General features: G+C 36.8%; 1 protein-coding gene across 1 annotated transcript in view; it reads left to right on the top strand.

The window, feature by feature from the left end:
- TDRD3 (tudor domain containing 3) overlaps positions 1 to 16,473 on the top strand; it is a 153,023-nt gene that overhangs the window by 35,216 nt on the left and 101,334 nt on the right. The window contains exons 3-5 of the mRNA XM_010838658.1: positions 1,691 to 1,851; positions 7,229 to 7,370; positions 14,135 to 14,206. Coding sequence (XP_010836960.1) covers positions 1,778 to 1,851; positions 7,229 to 7,370; positions 14,135 to 14,206 — 288 coding nt within the window. The 5' untranslated portion in view covers positions 1,691 to 1,777. The remainder of the gene's footprint in view (positions 1 to 1,690; positions 1,852 to 7,228; positions 7,371 to 14,134; positions 14,207 to 16,473) is intronic.

Raw genomic sequence — 16,473 nt, 5'->3', positions numbered from 1 at the left:
GCCACAGTTGGTTTGCCACAGGCGAAGGCGTCATGTACTTTGTGGTCCACAGTGCTCAGGCTCCAGGGTGCTCTGCAAGGGCACTGTCCCAAGTGGACCTTGTGTTTCGTACACGTCCCAGGTCTGAGCTACTGAGATTCTCAGGTGCTCTGCAAGGGCACAGACGCAGTTGGTTTGTACGTTTTATGCCCTTTCCAGGTCCAGGCAGCTCAGGTGACTGGTTGCTTGGTGAGTGCACTGTCCCAGGTGGACCATGTGTCTTATCACCTCCCTGGTTCCGGCGGCTAGGTTTGCCGGGTGCACCACCAGGTGTGCTGTGTGTCTCCTCTGGGGAGCTGATCTCAGGCTCGACCCTCCTGGCAGATGTCAGCCATCCAGGATCCCAGGAAGACATGGTTAGCAACTGGCAGCCTGCTCACAGTTTGGTGGAAAATGTGGTCTCTGGTGCTGAGATTGCAGTGGCCCCTTGCCTTCCAGCTCTGGCTGTCACACACTTGCATCTCTGCCTCCCGGGAGGGAGGGCCCTAAACAGCAGCTGGCTTGTTCTCCTTTGGTATTTGCTAGGGCACAAGCCTTTGTTCTATAAGTGTGCCAGGGGTCACCATGAGGAGTCAGAACCTTTAGAGGGAAAAGTCCTTTTTCCTTCTTTTTTTTGTCTCCCTGGCAGTGGCACGTTTTGGGTTACTGTGTCACATTAGCCTCCTCAGATTGTCCTCAGGGCATTCAAGCCCAGTCCTCATCCTAAGGATCAATGCTGCAGCCCATGCCTCCCTGCCCAGCCTCCACTCACTGCTGGCGGACACAAGTGTCTGAGCTGCTTCTCCACTGGTAGTTGTGGTTAAGTGCATATTCTGTGTATTTTTTTTTTTTTTTCTTCCTGTTACATTGCCCTCAGATTCCAAAGCTCCCCACTGACATGCCTGTGAGAGGGTTTCCTGTTGTGTGGAAACTTCTTTATGACTCCCTCCCCAGGACAGATCTCTTCCCATAAATCCTTTGTCTCTGTTTTTGCCTTTTATATTTTCTCCTACCTCCTTTTGAAGAGATTGGGCTGCCTTTCTGGGTGTCTGGTGTCCTCCATGATCATTCACAAGTTGTTTTGTGGAAATTGTTCAACATTCAAATGATCTTTTGATGAATTTATGGTGGAGAAAGTGGTCTCCCTATCCTATTTCTCTGCCATCTTGGGACATCCCCCCCCTCCCCCCCGCCCCGCCTTCCCGAGAGTATACTTTAAACTTGATACTTTTGAACAGAACACAGTCCTTTCCACTGTTGTTGTGAAGTTGATATCCCTTAAAAAATTGCCAATGTTTTTAATTCCAGAATGTCTGTTAATGTACACGGGTGGAAAAGGGAGGCTATATGTGAACAATTTAGAGCACATAAGATGAAAAACATCTTTTAATATAACATTAATTCAGAAAATAACTTCTTCCCTAACATTTTTTCCTTTGTTTTCTGAAAATTAATTCAGAATTATATTTTAAAAAATCCTTCAAAAGACCTTTTTGAAGTTTTATCTTTAAATTAAAAAAAACCCTGATGTATGTAACAGTTTAAATTTTGAGCTTATTTAATTGAAATATCATTATAAAGAATAAAATATAACCATTAAGGAAAAGAGAAAGATTAAAGTGAAAACAGTGCTGTGGCTACAGGTGATATTTATTCCTTTGTCTTCTCACAGCTTGAAGGTCCATGTGTTTTGCAAATTCAAAAAATTCGCAATGTTGCTGCACCAAAGGATAATGAAGAATCTCAGGCTGCACCAAGGATGTTGCGTTTACAGATGACTGATGGTCATATAAGTTGCACAGCAGTAGAATTTAGTTACTTGTCAAAAATAAGGTAATTGGCTCTTTATTGTGTATATTTGTTGTGTTTAAAGGTACAATTCACAATGGATTTTATTTCTAAGACCTTTAAAAAGAAGGAATGAACTCTTAAGTACATGTTATAGTTTTTCAGTATAAATTAGAGAGTTTGTACTATATCTGTAAAGAGAAATAGTTTAAACTGGATTTAGTTGCTTTAATATTAGTAACAAAAACAGAAATTTAAGATATTCTTACATGGAAAGTAATCTTGTTAATTTTATCACTAAATTTTAGATTGTTAAAAATTTTCCGAACAGAAAGTGAAAGTGAAGTCGCTTAGTCGTGTCCGACTCTTTGTGACCCCATGGACTGTAGCTTAACAGGCTCCACCATTCCCTGGGATTTTCCAGGCAAGAGTACTGGAGTGGGTTGCCATTTCCTTCTCCAGAGGATCTTCCCAACCTAGGGATCGAACCCAGGTCTCCCACATTGTAGGCAGACACTTTACAGTCTGAGCCAAATTTCTTTAAATATGTTACAGTTTCTTCCTTGACAGTTAGTTGTGACCATCACACTGTTTAGTGGTTTAGAAAAGTTATAGGCAAATGAGTTTTCTTGGAGGAAATGATTGAAGCTAGAGAGATTTGTATGTTGCTCCACTTTCTAAAAGGGGGAATAATTCTATAAGGAAAAATTTCCAAATCCTTCTTTTGCCTGTTTTTATAATAGGCTTTTAGAGTCATGCCTGTTGGAATGGAAAAAAGCAGTGAGAGGCAAGGGAAAGTGTCTCCATTATTCTCAGTGTCTCCATTAGATCCATTTGAACTCTTTTTTCTGAGATGGGAATTTTCATTGGACATTTGCAAACAGTCCCTCTCACGTTTTTCTTTTCTTAGTCATTTTATATGCTTATGTTTGCTGCTCAGAGTCTTTTGTGCTTTTTCCATTTAATATTAATGCTGAGACCACACTTCTTTCCTGCCCAAGCATTTATTCTAACATTTTTATCTGGTGCTGGAGGGTCAAAGATACAAAGAATTTAGATTTTGCCCCCAAGTAGCTTATATGGTGGAGAAGGCAATGGCAACCCACTCCAGTGTTCTTGCCTGGAAAATCCCATGGACGGGGGAGCCTGGTAGGCTGCAATCCATGAGGTCGCTAACAGTTGGACATGACTGAGGGACTTTACTTTCACTTCTCACTTTCATGCATTGGAGAAGGAAATGGCAACACACTCCAGTGTTCTTGCCTGGAAAATCCCATGGGCGGGGGAGCCTGGTAGGCTGCCGTCTATGGGGTCGCACAGAGTCGAACATGACTGAAGCGACTTAGCAGTAACAGCAGTTTATATGGCAATGAGATAAGCACACAGCATACAGATTATAATATATATATAATCTAAAAGGAATAGGAGTTCAGGAAATTGCCTGTACCTAAGAGAGCCAGGAATAAGACTTAAAATATGAATAGGTATTTTGAGAGAGATTGGGGTAGGGGATGGCACGTGCAAAGACAGGGTACCCTGACAACAGATGAGTGAAAAGTTACACTTAGAAGAGCTTAGGTGATTGGCATGATGGTATATGGGAGGAAATATGGTAGGTTGAGGCCTTGTATTCCACAATCAGTGATCTCGTTCTTTTTTCCTTCCTTCAGCTAGTGTCTGCCTTTGGTGAGGGAGGCTCCTTGTGAGGGAGGCTCCTTCCTTAGAAGATAGTATAAATGTTTGTCGAAAATGCTGATTTTCATATACAAAGTGGGGTATATTGACTTTGTGATTATGTTGTCTTTTCTTTGAAGAGTAGAATGATTCCTACTTTTATGGAAATACAGGCTTTCCTCCTTTGACACATTTAGTGAACTCAGGAGTTCACAAATGACTGGGTAGGAAGACTTGCTATGTAATGGCTCATTCTCTCATTTTACTGCTGTATATTTTTCTGTGGTAAATGAAAGCACAAGATCAGCCCAGAGAAGAGGGTCTCTTATGCTGTTCACCATTTTCTTTTGTTGAATTTATTACATTTTGACAATTGAGAAAAAGTGTTGCTTCTTTCTCATTTGCTCATCATTGAAACAGCATGACTACTTTTGGTTCTATAGAAACAATAGCTTACAGAAGTGTTCTTCCATGTGAACAAGTTGGGAAACTATTTTCAAAATAAGTTTGGTGGTTAGTGGTTGTAACTCACTAGGGAGGATAAACCAGGAATTGGTATAGAATGTGTTTTCACCACTGGGCATCGCATTTCTCTGGGGGTGCTTCTTTCTACTCATCTATCGTATCTCCAGCCTCACTTCTTCCTGTAGTTTGTTTTTTTTTTTTAATTTAAATGAAGAGAGAGAATAAAGGAACTTTGGAGTGCCAATCAAGTATTAGTTAAATTGCAATATGCTCTCTGAGTAAGTTATGACCCTGAAGGTGATATAATAAAAATTTTATTAAAGTTTTAGCACCCGTTTATTCTTTTGTGGGAATAGAATTGTAATTCAGTGACTATAACTCTTTCTCAATTATCCTAGTGAGATTGTATGTTTGACTTCAGAAAATTCACTATCTTTTCCCTCTTAACCTATTAGAGAAAGAGTTTGGAAAGGTACAGTCATTTTACATAAAGATAACTCATTATTTGCTTTCACATTAGCTTTTGGTTTTAAAAATATATTATCATAATGAAAATGCCCCTGTAATTTGCTTCCTACTTTTTAAGGTCTTGTGTAGTTTCTTATATTGCTAATTTGTGATTTTTACATTTTCATTACACTTTCCAATTTTATCAATATGTTAGAAATTATTGGCTAAAAATGGCTCTAAAGAACTCATTGATTTTATGTAAATATTGTAATTCATTAATAATTGCTTTATAGGTTAAGAGTAGGGCACCTTGGTATTCTTGGTGCTTATTTTTTAAAAGTTATCCCTAAATGATGACTATAGAGTTAGAAAATCTGTATCTGCTCTTTACCTGGAACTGGGAAAAACTTCACTTAGTGTATCTGTATTCAGTTGTTGCTGATTTTGAAGTTTGATAGGCATTGTGCAAAGTTTCCTACATTTATTACCATATGCTGTTGCTAAGTTGCTTCAGTCGTGTCCGACTCTGTGTGACCCCATAGACGGCAGCCTACCAGGCTCCTCCATCCATGGGATTCTCCAGGTAAGAATACTGGAGTGGGGTGCCATTTCCTTCTCCAATGCATGAAAGTGAAAAGTGAAACTGAAGTCACTCAGTCGTGCTCGACTCTTAGCGACCCCATGGACTGTAGCCTACCAGGCTCCTCTGTCCATGGGATTTTCCAGGCAAGAGTACTGGAGTGGGGTGCCATTGCCTTCTCCATATTACCATATAGCTCTCTACTTAAGAGTTAAGTTAGGCAAGGCTGTCCATGACCATTTGTTTTGTTAAGTTACATAAAGTGACTAAGAATGATTAAGCATGGGGTCCTCAGGATAATTTTAGGATAATTTTTACCAAATAATGATTTACTCTGTATGGGATTTTTGAAACCTTAAAAATAGGCATATTCTGTGTCTTCTTGTTAATGACCATTTTATCAACCATTTTTCTTCAAAATAAACCAGCGATACCAATGCTTTCATTGATTTGCTTTTAAAAAAAGTTAATTTATTTTAATTGAAGGATAATTACTTTACAATATTGTGGTAGTTTTTGCAATACATTGACATGAATCAGCCAAGGGAGCTCCCCATCTTGGGGAGTAACATGTGTCTCCCCATCCTGAACCACCTCCCATGCTCCCCCCATCCCCCCACCAATTGATTTGCTTTTGCACTATCACCCATTCCAGTATTCTTGCTTGGAGCATCCCATGGACAGAGGAGCCTGGCAGGCTACAGTCTATAGGGTTGCAAAGAGTCAGACATGACTGAAGTGACTTAGTATGCACACACGCATTCCACATGGTGAATTTTATAAATTTTAAAAAATGTGACAGTGTGAAAGCCTCTCAGCATGATTTTCTAATTTATCTTAAGTGCTTTAGGACTGTCTTTATTCCTCTTTGCAGTTCTTTACCCCTTGCTGCTATGTTTGAAGAGATTCAGTGGGGCTTAGTATATATGCTTTTACTTTAGGACAAACCTATGTGATGAAATGGATTTCTTTCATTTTTTCCTTTACTGAAAGACTGGTAGAAGGATAAACAGTTTTTTCTCTGGTTTTTGTAAAAGGGGTCATGGTATGATAATGTTTGTCCCAAATCTGATAATGTTAACCTATTATGGAAAAGTCCTTTTGAAGTCAGTATGCTTTAGAGTAAATAACTCTTATTTGATCTTTAACTGGATGGTTAACAAAAGAGCATTGTTTTAAGATTACAGTAGTTTATATAGATGTTAAAGGTCTCGGTTTCTTACAGATTTGTTATCTCTTTTGTATTGGAATTTAATTTTTTAACACAGTATAAAATGAGGTTTGGAAAAATGGAAAATTCTTTTCATTACACATTTCTCTCCACATGTTAACACCTTGTAATTATCAAGGCAGAATTGTTTAACATCCTTTGAGATCATAGCCTCCAAGTATCTTAAAAGAAGGAGCTGTAAACATTGCACTGAAAACTTGCTTTAAAGCTTTACCTGACCTGTTAGTTAGGGTAACTCTGGGAGTTGGTGATGGACAGGGAGGCCTGGCATGCTGCAGTTCATGGGGTCGCAAAGAGTAGGACATGACTGAGTGACTGAACTGAACTGACCTGTTAGTTTGTAGATAAACAACTGATAATAAGCTTTGAATGGTGCTAATAAGAGTTTAGAAATTCTCTCTATTAAAAATGGTTGCCCTTCCTCCCCAGGTGATGTAGTAAATTTAGACTATAATTCAACTGTTATTAGTAAATGACAGTGGTGTTTGCAAAATTTTGCTTTGTACTTCTCCTTCAAATTTGATTCTTTTTATTGTGTCATTATGAAGAAAAACCTTCAGATTTTTGGTATATAATATTCATTAAAAGACATTTTCCTATTTGTATTGATAATGTATTAAAAGTTATTTGTGGTTAATAAAAGGCTTCTTTTAAACACCTTAAAAAAAATGAGGTTGTAAAGCTCAGGGGAAAAAAGATCAAATCTTACATTTATACAGTGTAATAGAGTCAAGGAAGTACTTTCACATCTTTTGTTTTCTTTATCTTTAAGTTCATGAGCTATGATTTCTATTATCCATATATTTTTACATGTAGAAAATTAAGGTAGAAAATGACAGTCTTGTACCTGGTCTTCTGATTTCTCCCTGATGACCTGTTCACACTATATAGCCCATCATCTGAAAAATAGTTTTCACATTAGTACATTTTGAAGAATTTTACTAGGTTGTATTATGGGACTGAATTCTAGTTTGGGGAAGGAGCTTAAATGTGTTTTAACTCTTTTTTTTCCTTTGCTTTAGCCTAAACACACCACCTGGAACTAAAGTTAAACTCTCAGGTGCTGTGGACATAAAGAATGGATTCCTGCTCCTGAATGACTCTAACACCACAGTTCTTGGCGGTGAAGTAGAACACCTTATCGAGAAATGGGAGTTACAGAGAGTAAGTGTAGATTAAGAAGAACGGTTTGAACTTTTAAAATATTACACTCTTTTTGTATAGTCTTTCTTTTAAAGGATCGCCCTATAATGAATAGTAAAATTATTTCTTTATGCCAGAATTGAATAGAGTGGAATAGAGTGATCTGTATAGAAATTATCTACCTTTGTTTAAGCATATTGTTCTTCTAAAACAGATGCCTTTTTTCAATATTTGTTATATTTTATTACATATTTTATAAGTCAGTCTTTACTGACAAGTTTTTAAAACTGCTAGGATACCAGTTATAAGCTATGTGTAATATTGTTTTTGTCTAGTCACCAAGTCATGTTCAACTCTTTTGTGACCCCCATGGACTATAACTTGCCAGACTCCTCTGTCCATGAGATTTCCCAGGCAAGAATACTGATGTGGGTCGCCATTTTCTTCTCTGGGGGATCTTCCCGACCTAGGGAACAAATCCACATCTTCTGCATTGGTGGGCAGATTCTTTACCACTGAACCACCAAGGAAGCCCTATATATAATATACCTGTGCTTAATTCTTTCTGCAGAAAACAAGTGTTTGTGCATATATATGAATAACGTGTATTTCTCTTATCTATAAACACACATAGATACAAGTGAAAGCAAATTAGAATTTCACTATAATGAAAGGATTCTTGTTGCATTTGACTTTCTAGTCACATTAGTTGATGTTTTCACCATTTATGTTAACAGAATCTTCATCCTCCTAGTCATCTATGTTATCTAATAATTGTCCTTCTACTTTGCTTCTAGCCACCAGTTCTGTTGCTCAACTGCAGTCAGATCTCTCATCAGTGTCTTGCTCTCAGGTTCCATTGATATTACTGTAGTTTAAGTCTCTGGCCTGGGCTATTTGTAGTAGCCTTTTAGCTGGTTTTACCACATATCCTTTTTCTATCTTCTAATTTATTGTACTCTGCCAGAGTGTCTTTAACATAACTCAGAGCAATGCTACATCCTACTTTTATTTCACATACCTTAGTCGGGGATTCAAGATCATTCATAATCTAGCCCTAGTTCTAGTTTATCTTTTCAGCTTTCTTAATTTTTTTCACATAGGTTTTGTTTTAGCTAAATGAAACTACTTACTCTTCCATTCTCTAGGCTTTTCTCAGTTGTTCTTTTGAAAAAGAAGAAAGATTTTCCCAATTTTAGGATAATTTTAGTTTCTCTTTTATTTTTAAAAATTATTTTATTATTCTTATTTTATTTATTTTTATTTTTTGGCTGTAATGTGTGGCATGTGAGATCTTAGTTTCTCAACCAGGAATTGAACCCTTGGCCCCTGAATTGGAATGGCAGTCTTAACCACTGGATCACCAGGGTAGTCCCAGTTTCTCTCCTAATTCACACATGCCCATATTGTCCCCATGCCTTTTTTTATTTTGGTTTTATTTATTTATTTTTTAAAATTAATTATTTTATTTGATGATAATTACTTTACAATATTGTGATGATTTTTGCCATACATCAACATGAATCGACCATACTTTTAAACTCAAAATGCTTGTTTTTTCACATAGTGAAATATTTGTTCCTTTATTGAATTCTTAGAATACTTTATTCATGATATGAAGAAGCATATTCTTTTTTTACCTAGCAATAAAATTATATTTACTTCTTATCTCCTTTGACTGTAAGCCTTTTGAGGTCAGAATTCCTGTTTTTGTTATTTTTATTCAGTTCTACAAATATCTGTTGAACAGTGTGTATGCCTTGTGCTGGACTCTTGTATCTGTATATTATGTAATCCACCTAGCAGTCTTAAAAGAGAGTGTTATGCCCATATGGATCAGAAAATAGGCTTTGAGAACTGTTAAACTTATTTTATGATTGATGGATCTGAGCCTTCCTGTATCTCCAGAGTGATGGCCCTGAGTCTTACATGTAATAAATAAAGTGATTTGATAGTTTCATATAAATAGCCAAGTTTATGAACTGTGAGTTTCCTAGAAAAATCTCACCCATTTCTTGTTATCTTTTCCTTTTTTAAGTTGATATATTGTATCCTTAAGAGATTTTTTTTAAAGTGTGTTAATATGTTCTCAAGTCAGACAAACATATTATACATAACTTTTCCAACCCAGCCAAAACTATTAATAATTAAGCATGTATTCCAATATCAAATGGCAAAGTTGATCAGTGGAAAACTTCAGTTACTTTTGCACCAACCTACCTCACTGATTGAAAAGTAGATCAAGCATTCCTCAGAAATTGCTCATCTCCAACATGCAAACACACACATATAAACACATATACTCTCTCACACACACACATACACATATATGCATGGATCAGTGGTAGTTTGACAATTATCCTTGTAATGTTTTATTATATGTTTTTGCACTTTGTTTTCTGAGAGCCATGCTAGTATTTCTTTTTGTGCTGTGCTTAGTCACTTAGTCATATCCGACTCTTTGTGACCACGTGGACTGTAGCCTGCCAGGTTTCTCTGTCCATGGGTTTCTCTGTCCATGGATTCTCTAGGCAAGAACTGGAGTGGATTGCCATGCTTTCCTCCGGGGGATCTTCCTGACCCAGGAATTGAACCAGGGTTCCCTGCATTCCAGGCAGATTCTTTACCAACTGAGCTACCAGGGAATCCCTATTATTTCTTTCTAAAGACTTTTGGGAAAAAAAAAAAAAATAGCCCTAGTATTTCTTTTTAGAGGGCAGTAGAAATTTACATGAAAATGTTTGAAAAACATCTTAATATGATAATAGTTCTCTTTGGTTTTGTATTTTTTTGATTTTGGTAACCATAGTGATGGAGAAATCATGGAGTGTTCAAATTACTTGAGCATCTGGCAGGTGATACCCATAGAAATCAAATGTACACATAAAAATCATAAACCATAGAGTTAATTTTGGAAGCAGTGGGGTTTTCTTGTGGAAGTTTAATGGGTTTACCTCTTTGGCTCTTAAATTTAAGTGTTTGATCCATTTTTAACTAATTCTTAAACATGGTGTAAGTAAAGGGTAAAACTTCATTCTTTTCCATGTGGATATCCAATTTTCCCAGCACCATTTGCTGAAGAGACTCTCCTTTCCCTAATAAATGACCTTATCACCTTCATCACTTGACTTGATGAAAAATCACTTGACTTGAACAGCATGGAGATCAAACCAGTCAATCCTAAAGAAAATAAGCCCTGAATATTCCTTGGAAGGACTGATCCTGAAGCTGAAGCTCCAGTACTTTGGCTACCTTATGTGAAGAGCCAACTCCTTGGAAAAGACCCTGATACTGGGAAAGATTGAAGGCAGGAGGAAAAGGGGGCGACAGAGGATGAGATGGTTGGATGGCATCATCAATTCAACGAACATGATTTAAGCAAACTCCAGGAGATAGTGAAGGACAGGGAAGCCTGGCGTGCTGCAGTCCATGGGGTTGCAAATAGTTGGACACAACTGAGCATCTGAACAACAACAAAATGCACACAAGAATCTATTTCTGGGTTCTTTATTCGGTTAGTCTGTCTTATTGCCACTGTTTTGATTCCTATAACTTTTTAGTAAGTTTTGTTATTGAAAACTATGAGCTTTTTTCAGGATTATTTTGACTATTCAGGGTCCCTTGAGATCCCATGTGAATTTTAGTGTGGATTTTTCCATTTCTTTGAAAAATATTCTTAGGATTTTAATAGGAATTACAGTGAACCTCTAGATCTATTTGAATAGTACTAATATCTTAACATTAAATCTTCCAAGTCATGACCCTCTCATCTTTTTCATTTATTGGTATCTTCTTTAATTTCTTTTAGCAATCTTTTGTAATTTTAATTGCATAGAACTTCTTCTTCTTTGTTTAAGTGTATCCCTAAATGTTTTATTCTGTTTGATTCTAGTATAAATGGAAACCTGTAACTTACAGTTGTTTTTTGCTCAGCCTAGTTCTCAGCAGTGACTTACGGGAGGTCCTGTGCAGGTTTCTGGAACATTTTTTCCTTACGGGACTCTCTTTTTTAAGCCTCTGCCCCAGGGCTTGAATTATTTCAGTCCACCTTGAGCTATGAGACTGATTTTCCCAACGTAACTTTCTGTGCTCTCTGTCTGCATCATGTCTCAAACAGAAAGGCAGAGCTCACCTGTTATTTTTTCTCCTTCTCTTTGGACTTACAGTCCTACATTACTTCTTGCCATGTGTCATAAAACATTTGTTTCTTATATGTTGTCCATATTCCTAGTTGTAGAGGGAGATTTAAGTCTTGACTCTTACATATTCATCAGGATGGAAAGTAGAAATCCTGTAATATGCTTTTTACTATATAATGTGTATTGGAAAATGGTATTATTGGCAGCTTATGTGAACTATAAGAAAGTCATAGCATAAAATGAACTTGATTTTTTGGCTTTGGCTGGTCTTTTTTTTTAATATCTAAATTAAAACTAGGGAAAGGACCTCTCGATTATTTTATGCATTTGTGTGTGTGTTTTTTTTTTGCTAGGTTAACATCTTAAATACAGTTTATCAAGAAATAAGATATTCATATACAGTTTAAATTGTTCTTTAATTAAACTGAATATTATTGTTGCCTTTAGTCTTAGTGCTTTTTAATATAACTGACATAAAATGCAAAATATACTTTATATAATGCAGGGACTTTTAGTCCTGTCTGATTATTTGTGACACCATTGACTGCAGTAAACCTGCCTCCCCTATCCTTCACTGTCTCTTGGAGTTTGTTGAAACTCATGTCCATTGAGTCAGTGATGCCATCCAACCATCTCATTCTAGGCCACCCCCTTTCCTATTTTGCCTTCAATCTTTTCCAGCATCAGAGTCTTTTCCAGTGAGTTGGCTCTTTACATCAGGTGGCCAACATATTGGAGTTTCAGCTTAAGTATCAGTCCTTACAATGAATATTCAGGGTTAATTTTCTTTAGGATTGACTAATTAGATGTCATTGCAGTCCAAGGGACTCTCAAAAGTCTTCTGTAGCACTGCAGTTCAAAAGCATTAATTCTTTCATGCTCAACTTTCTTTTATGGTCCAACTCACATGCATACATGACTACCGGAAAAACCGTAGCTTTGACTATATGGACTTTTGTTGGCAAAATGATGCGTCTGCTTTTTAATACACTGTCTAGGTTTGTCATGGCTTTCTTTCTAAGGAACAGCATCTTTTGGTTTCATGGCTGCAGTCACCATCTGCAGTGATTTTAGAGCCCAAGAAATGAAATAAAACAAATAAAATCTGTAACTTCTTCTACTTTCTCTCTTTCTGTTTGCCATGAAGTGGTGGGACTGGATATCATGATCTTAGTTTTTTGAATGTTGAATTTTAAGCCAGCTTTTTCACTCTCCTCTTTCACCCTCATCAAGAGGCTCTTTAGTTCCTCTTCAGTTTCTGCCATTAGGGTGGCATCATCTGTATACCTGAGGTTGCTGTATTTCTCCTGGCAATCTTGATTCCAGCTTTTGATTCATCCAGCCCAGCATTTTTGATGATGTACTTTGCATAAGTTAAATAAGCAGGGTGACAGTATACAGCCTTATTGTACTCTTTTCCCAATTTTGAACCAGTCTGTTGCTCCATGTCTGGTTCTAACTGTTGCTTCTTGACCTGTATACAGATTTCTCAGGAGACAGGTAGAATGGTCTGGTATTCCCATCTCTTAAGAATTTTCCACAGTTTGTTCTGATCTGCACAGTCAAAGGCATAGTCAATGAAGCAGATATTTTTCTGGAATTGCTTTTTCTATGATACAGCAGATGTTGGCACTTTGATCTCTGATTCCTCTGCCTTTTCTAAATCCAGATTGAACATCTGGAAGTTCTCAGTTTACATATTGTTGAAGTCTAGCTTAGAGAATTTTGAGCATTACTTTGCTAGCATGTGAAATGAGTGCAATTGTTAGTTTGAATATTCTTCCCTGGTGGCTCAGAGGTTAAAGCGTCCACCTCTAATGCGGGAGACCTGGGTTCAATCCCTGGATCGGGAACATCCCCTGGAGAAGGAAGTGGCGACCCATGCCAGTATTCTTGCCTGGAGAATCCCATGGATGGAGGAGCCTGGTGGGCTACAGTCCATGGGGTCGCAAAGAGTCGGACACAACTGAGCAACTTAACTTTTACTTTCACTTTGAATATTCTTTGGCATCCCCTTTCTTTGGGATTGGAATGAAAACTGACCTTTTCCAGTCCTGTGGTCACTGCTGAGTTTTCCACATTTGCTGACATATTGATACTTTAACAGCATCATCTTTTAGAATTATAAATATCTCAGCTATAATTCTATCACCTCCTGTAGTTTTGTTCATAATAATGCTACTTCAGGCCCACTTGACTTCACACACAGGATGTCTGGCTCTAGGTGAGTCATCACACCATTGTCCTTATCCAGGTCATTAATACCTTTTTTATATAGTTTTTCTGTGTATTCTTGCCACCTCTTCTTAATCTCTTCTGCTTCTGTTAGGTCCTTACAGTTTCTGTCCTTTATGGTGCTTATCCCTGCATGAAATGTTCCTTTGATAGCACCAGTTTTCTTGAAGAGATCTGTAGTCTTTGCCATTCTGTTGTTTTCCTCTATTTCTTTGCATTGTTCACTGAAGAAGGCCTTCTTATCTCTCTTTGCTATTATCTTGAACTCTGCATATGTTTTATATAGTTTAAAATAATTAATAGGCTTTTTTTTTCTGTTTTAGGAATCTACTAAAATAATTGGATTTCTTGTGCATAAGTTAAATATATTTTTAATGTATAAATCTGTTCTATAACTCATTTTTCTCACAGAGCTTGTCAAAACACAATAGAAGCAATATTGGAACCGAAGGTGGACCACCTCCTTTTGTGCCTTTTGGACAGGTAATGACTTTCATTTTGGCAGATGAATTTTAATCATCAAAAAGTATATAAAAGTATTTTTCATTTATATTCATGTTGTGTTCAGTTTTGCGCTGACCTCTTCACTCAGTGGTCATAGGAGTTACGTGGAAATATATTAATTATAAGAAATTGTTAATTATGTTTTTTCCCCTTTATTTTAATTAACTCTTTTCTGAAATGCTATTAACCCAAAGATTCAAAGAGCTAAGAGACACACCAGATGTCAATTTAAGACTAAGATAAGATGGTGGGGGCTTTTGTTTTTTGAGAGAGCGAAAATGCAAATGTAAGAAGACAAAAATATGCTATAATTTCTCACTTTGTTCATTAAAAAAAAAGAGGGAGGAAAAATAAAAGCATCAACAAGAGAATTGATAAGAGACAAAAAAATTGGAACAAGGAAGGGCGTCATTGCACTTTAGGAGAACCTACTCTCCCAGCTGTCCCTTCCAAGACTCTGTTCTTCTGCCTTCATCCAAAGACCCATCTTAGTCAAAGACTTAATTTTATTTCCAGTTGGTATTTTCCTTTTCAACTAAGGCATCCCTGATCTTTTTCTCACATAAGTGAAGCATTTTTATTTCCTAATTATTTCCTAATTTTCAACCACCTTGCTGCAGAATGTTACCTCAAGGTAGCTCCTCAGCTGGCCAGTATCTTGTCTTTCTGGTTGTGCTAAACATCACATTGCATTCAAAACAATCTCTCTTAGCTTGTCCCTGCTTTATATCTGAAGAATCCAAGAGTAATCAACCACTCTGACTGCTTGCATCATATGATGCTACTAAAATTTAGCTCTTGGTGGCCTGCCTTGCATTTGAGCTTTATTTTCCTTCAAGAGTGCTGACTCAAAAGTGAAGATAAGTTGTAAACACAGCAGCTAGGAAACAGAGACCTACATCTCAGTAACAATTTTAAAAAATTTGGTATGAGAAACATATCTAGTTGATCAGGAAATAAATGAGCAGAATCAGTTGAATGGCATCCTCTTCAAAACCCTTTTTTAGAGGATCAACTCAAAATTAAGTAATTCATGCTTGCATCATGGCTATTTTGAAAGTATTTAAAAACATATGCCATTTTTTATTGTGCTTAAGAACATGTGAAATTCAATATAAAAGGAGGCATGATCCATGCTGATGATATTCTCATTTCTATAGTGAAAAATCCCAAAATGAAAACATTCTATTAACTTATATTTGAAAATAATAACTACTATTTTTAAAAATTTTCTTTCCTCATAAACATTTTAGGGATAATATTTCTTTCATAAATTACTAACAGAGCCTTATAATTTAATTATTTTCAAGAATTTGAAGTATATAGAGCTTTTTTATTTTTGGAGTTCAGTTCAGTCACTCAGTTGGGACCGACGCTTTGCGACTCCATGATCTGCAGCATGGCAGGCTTCCCTGTCCATTACCAACTCCTGGAGCTTGCTCAGACTCGTGTCCCTCAAGTCAGTGATGCCATCCAACCATCTCATCTCCGTTGTCCCCTTCTCCTCCCGCCTTCAATCTTTCCCAGCATCAGGGTCTTTTCCAATGAGTCAGTTCTTTGCATTAGGTGGCCAGAGTATTGGGGTTTCAGCTTCAGCATGAGTCCTTCCAATGAATATTTAGGACTGATTTCCTTTAGGGTTTACTGAAATTTGTCTCAAGAGACTAAAATCCCACAACTTTGCAGCCTAACTAAGGGAGAGAGTATATTTTTAGCTTTTGATGTGGTTTATAAGTTGAAAGACATCTTTCTATATACAAAAGTAACTATCCATTTTGAAATTAGGAAATATGTTAAAAGTTACAGCTTCAGTAATGTTATTTGTTTATGAAGTCCATTGTGAAAATCTCTTCTTCAGCATCTTAGCCTTGTACATTGGTTAAAGACAGAGTATGCTGGCTGTGTGTTGGAATCAGCTATTTTATATGTATATTATTGAACATCTATATTTCCATAACACATTTATTTGAAAACATATTTTCATTCCTAATTAAAATTGCTGAGGTGAAAAATGTTCATTTTATAGGAGTTTTGCTGCTAGGTTAAAAGGGAGAATTGAATTCAGGGCTTATTTTTAGACTTTGAGGGCTTTCTTCATTTGTCTAAAGAGACTAAAATTCCACAACTTTGCAGCCTGATTGGGGGAGAGGGTATGTTTTTAGCTCTTGATTTGGTTTATAAGTTGAAAGACATCTTTCTATATGTAAAAGTAACTATACTACTTAACCCTCATGGATGTTGTGGCA

This window comes from Bison bison, unplaced genomic scaffold, assembly GCF_000754665.1.
Source record: "Bison bison bison isolate TAMUID 2011002044 unplaced genomic scaffold, Bison_UMD1.0 scf7180017864102, whole genome shotgun sequence".
NCBI classification, from domain to species: domain Eukaryota; kingdom Metazoa; phylum Chordata; class Mammalia; order Artiodactyla; family Bovidae; genus Bison; species Bison bison.
Note: the sequence above shows the minus strand (reverse complement) of the source record. Positions and strands in the feature narration are given on the sequence as shown.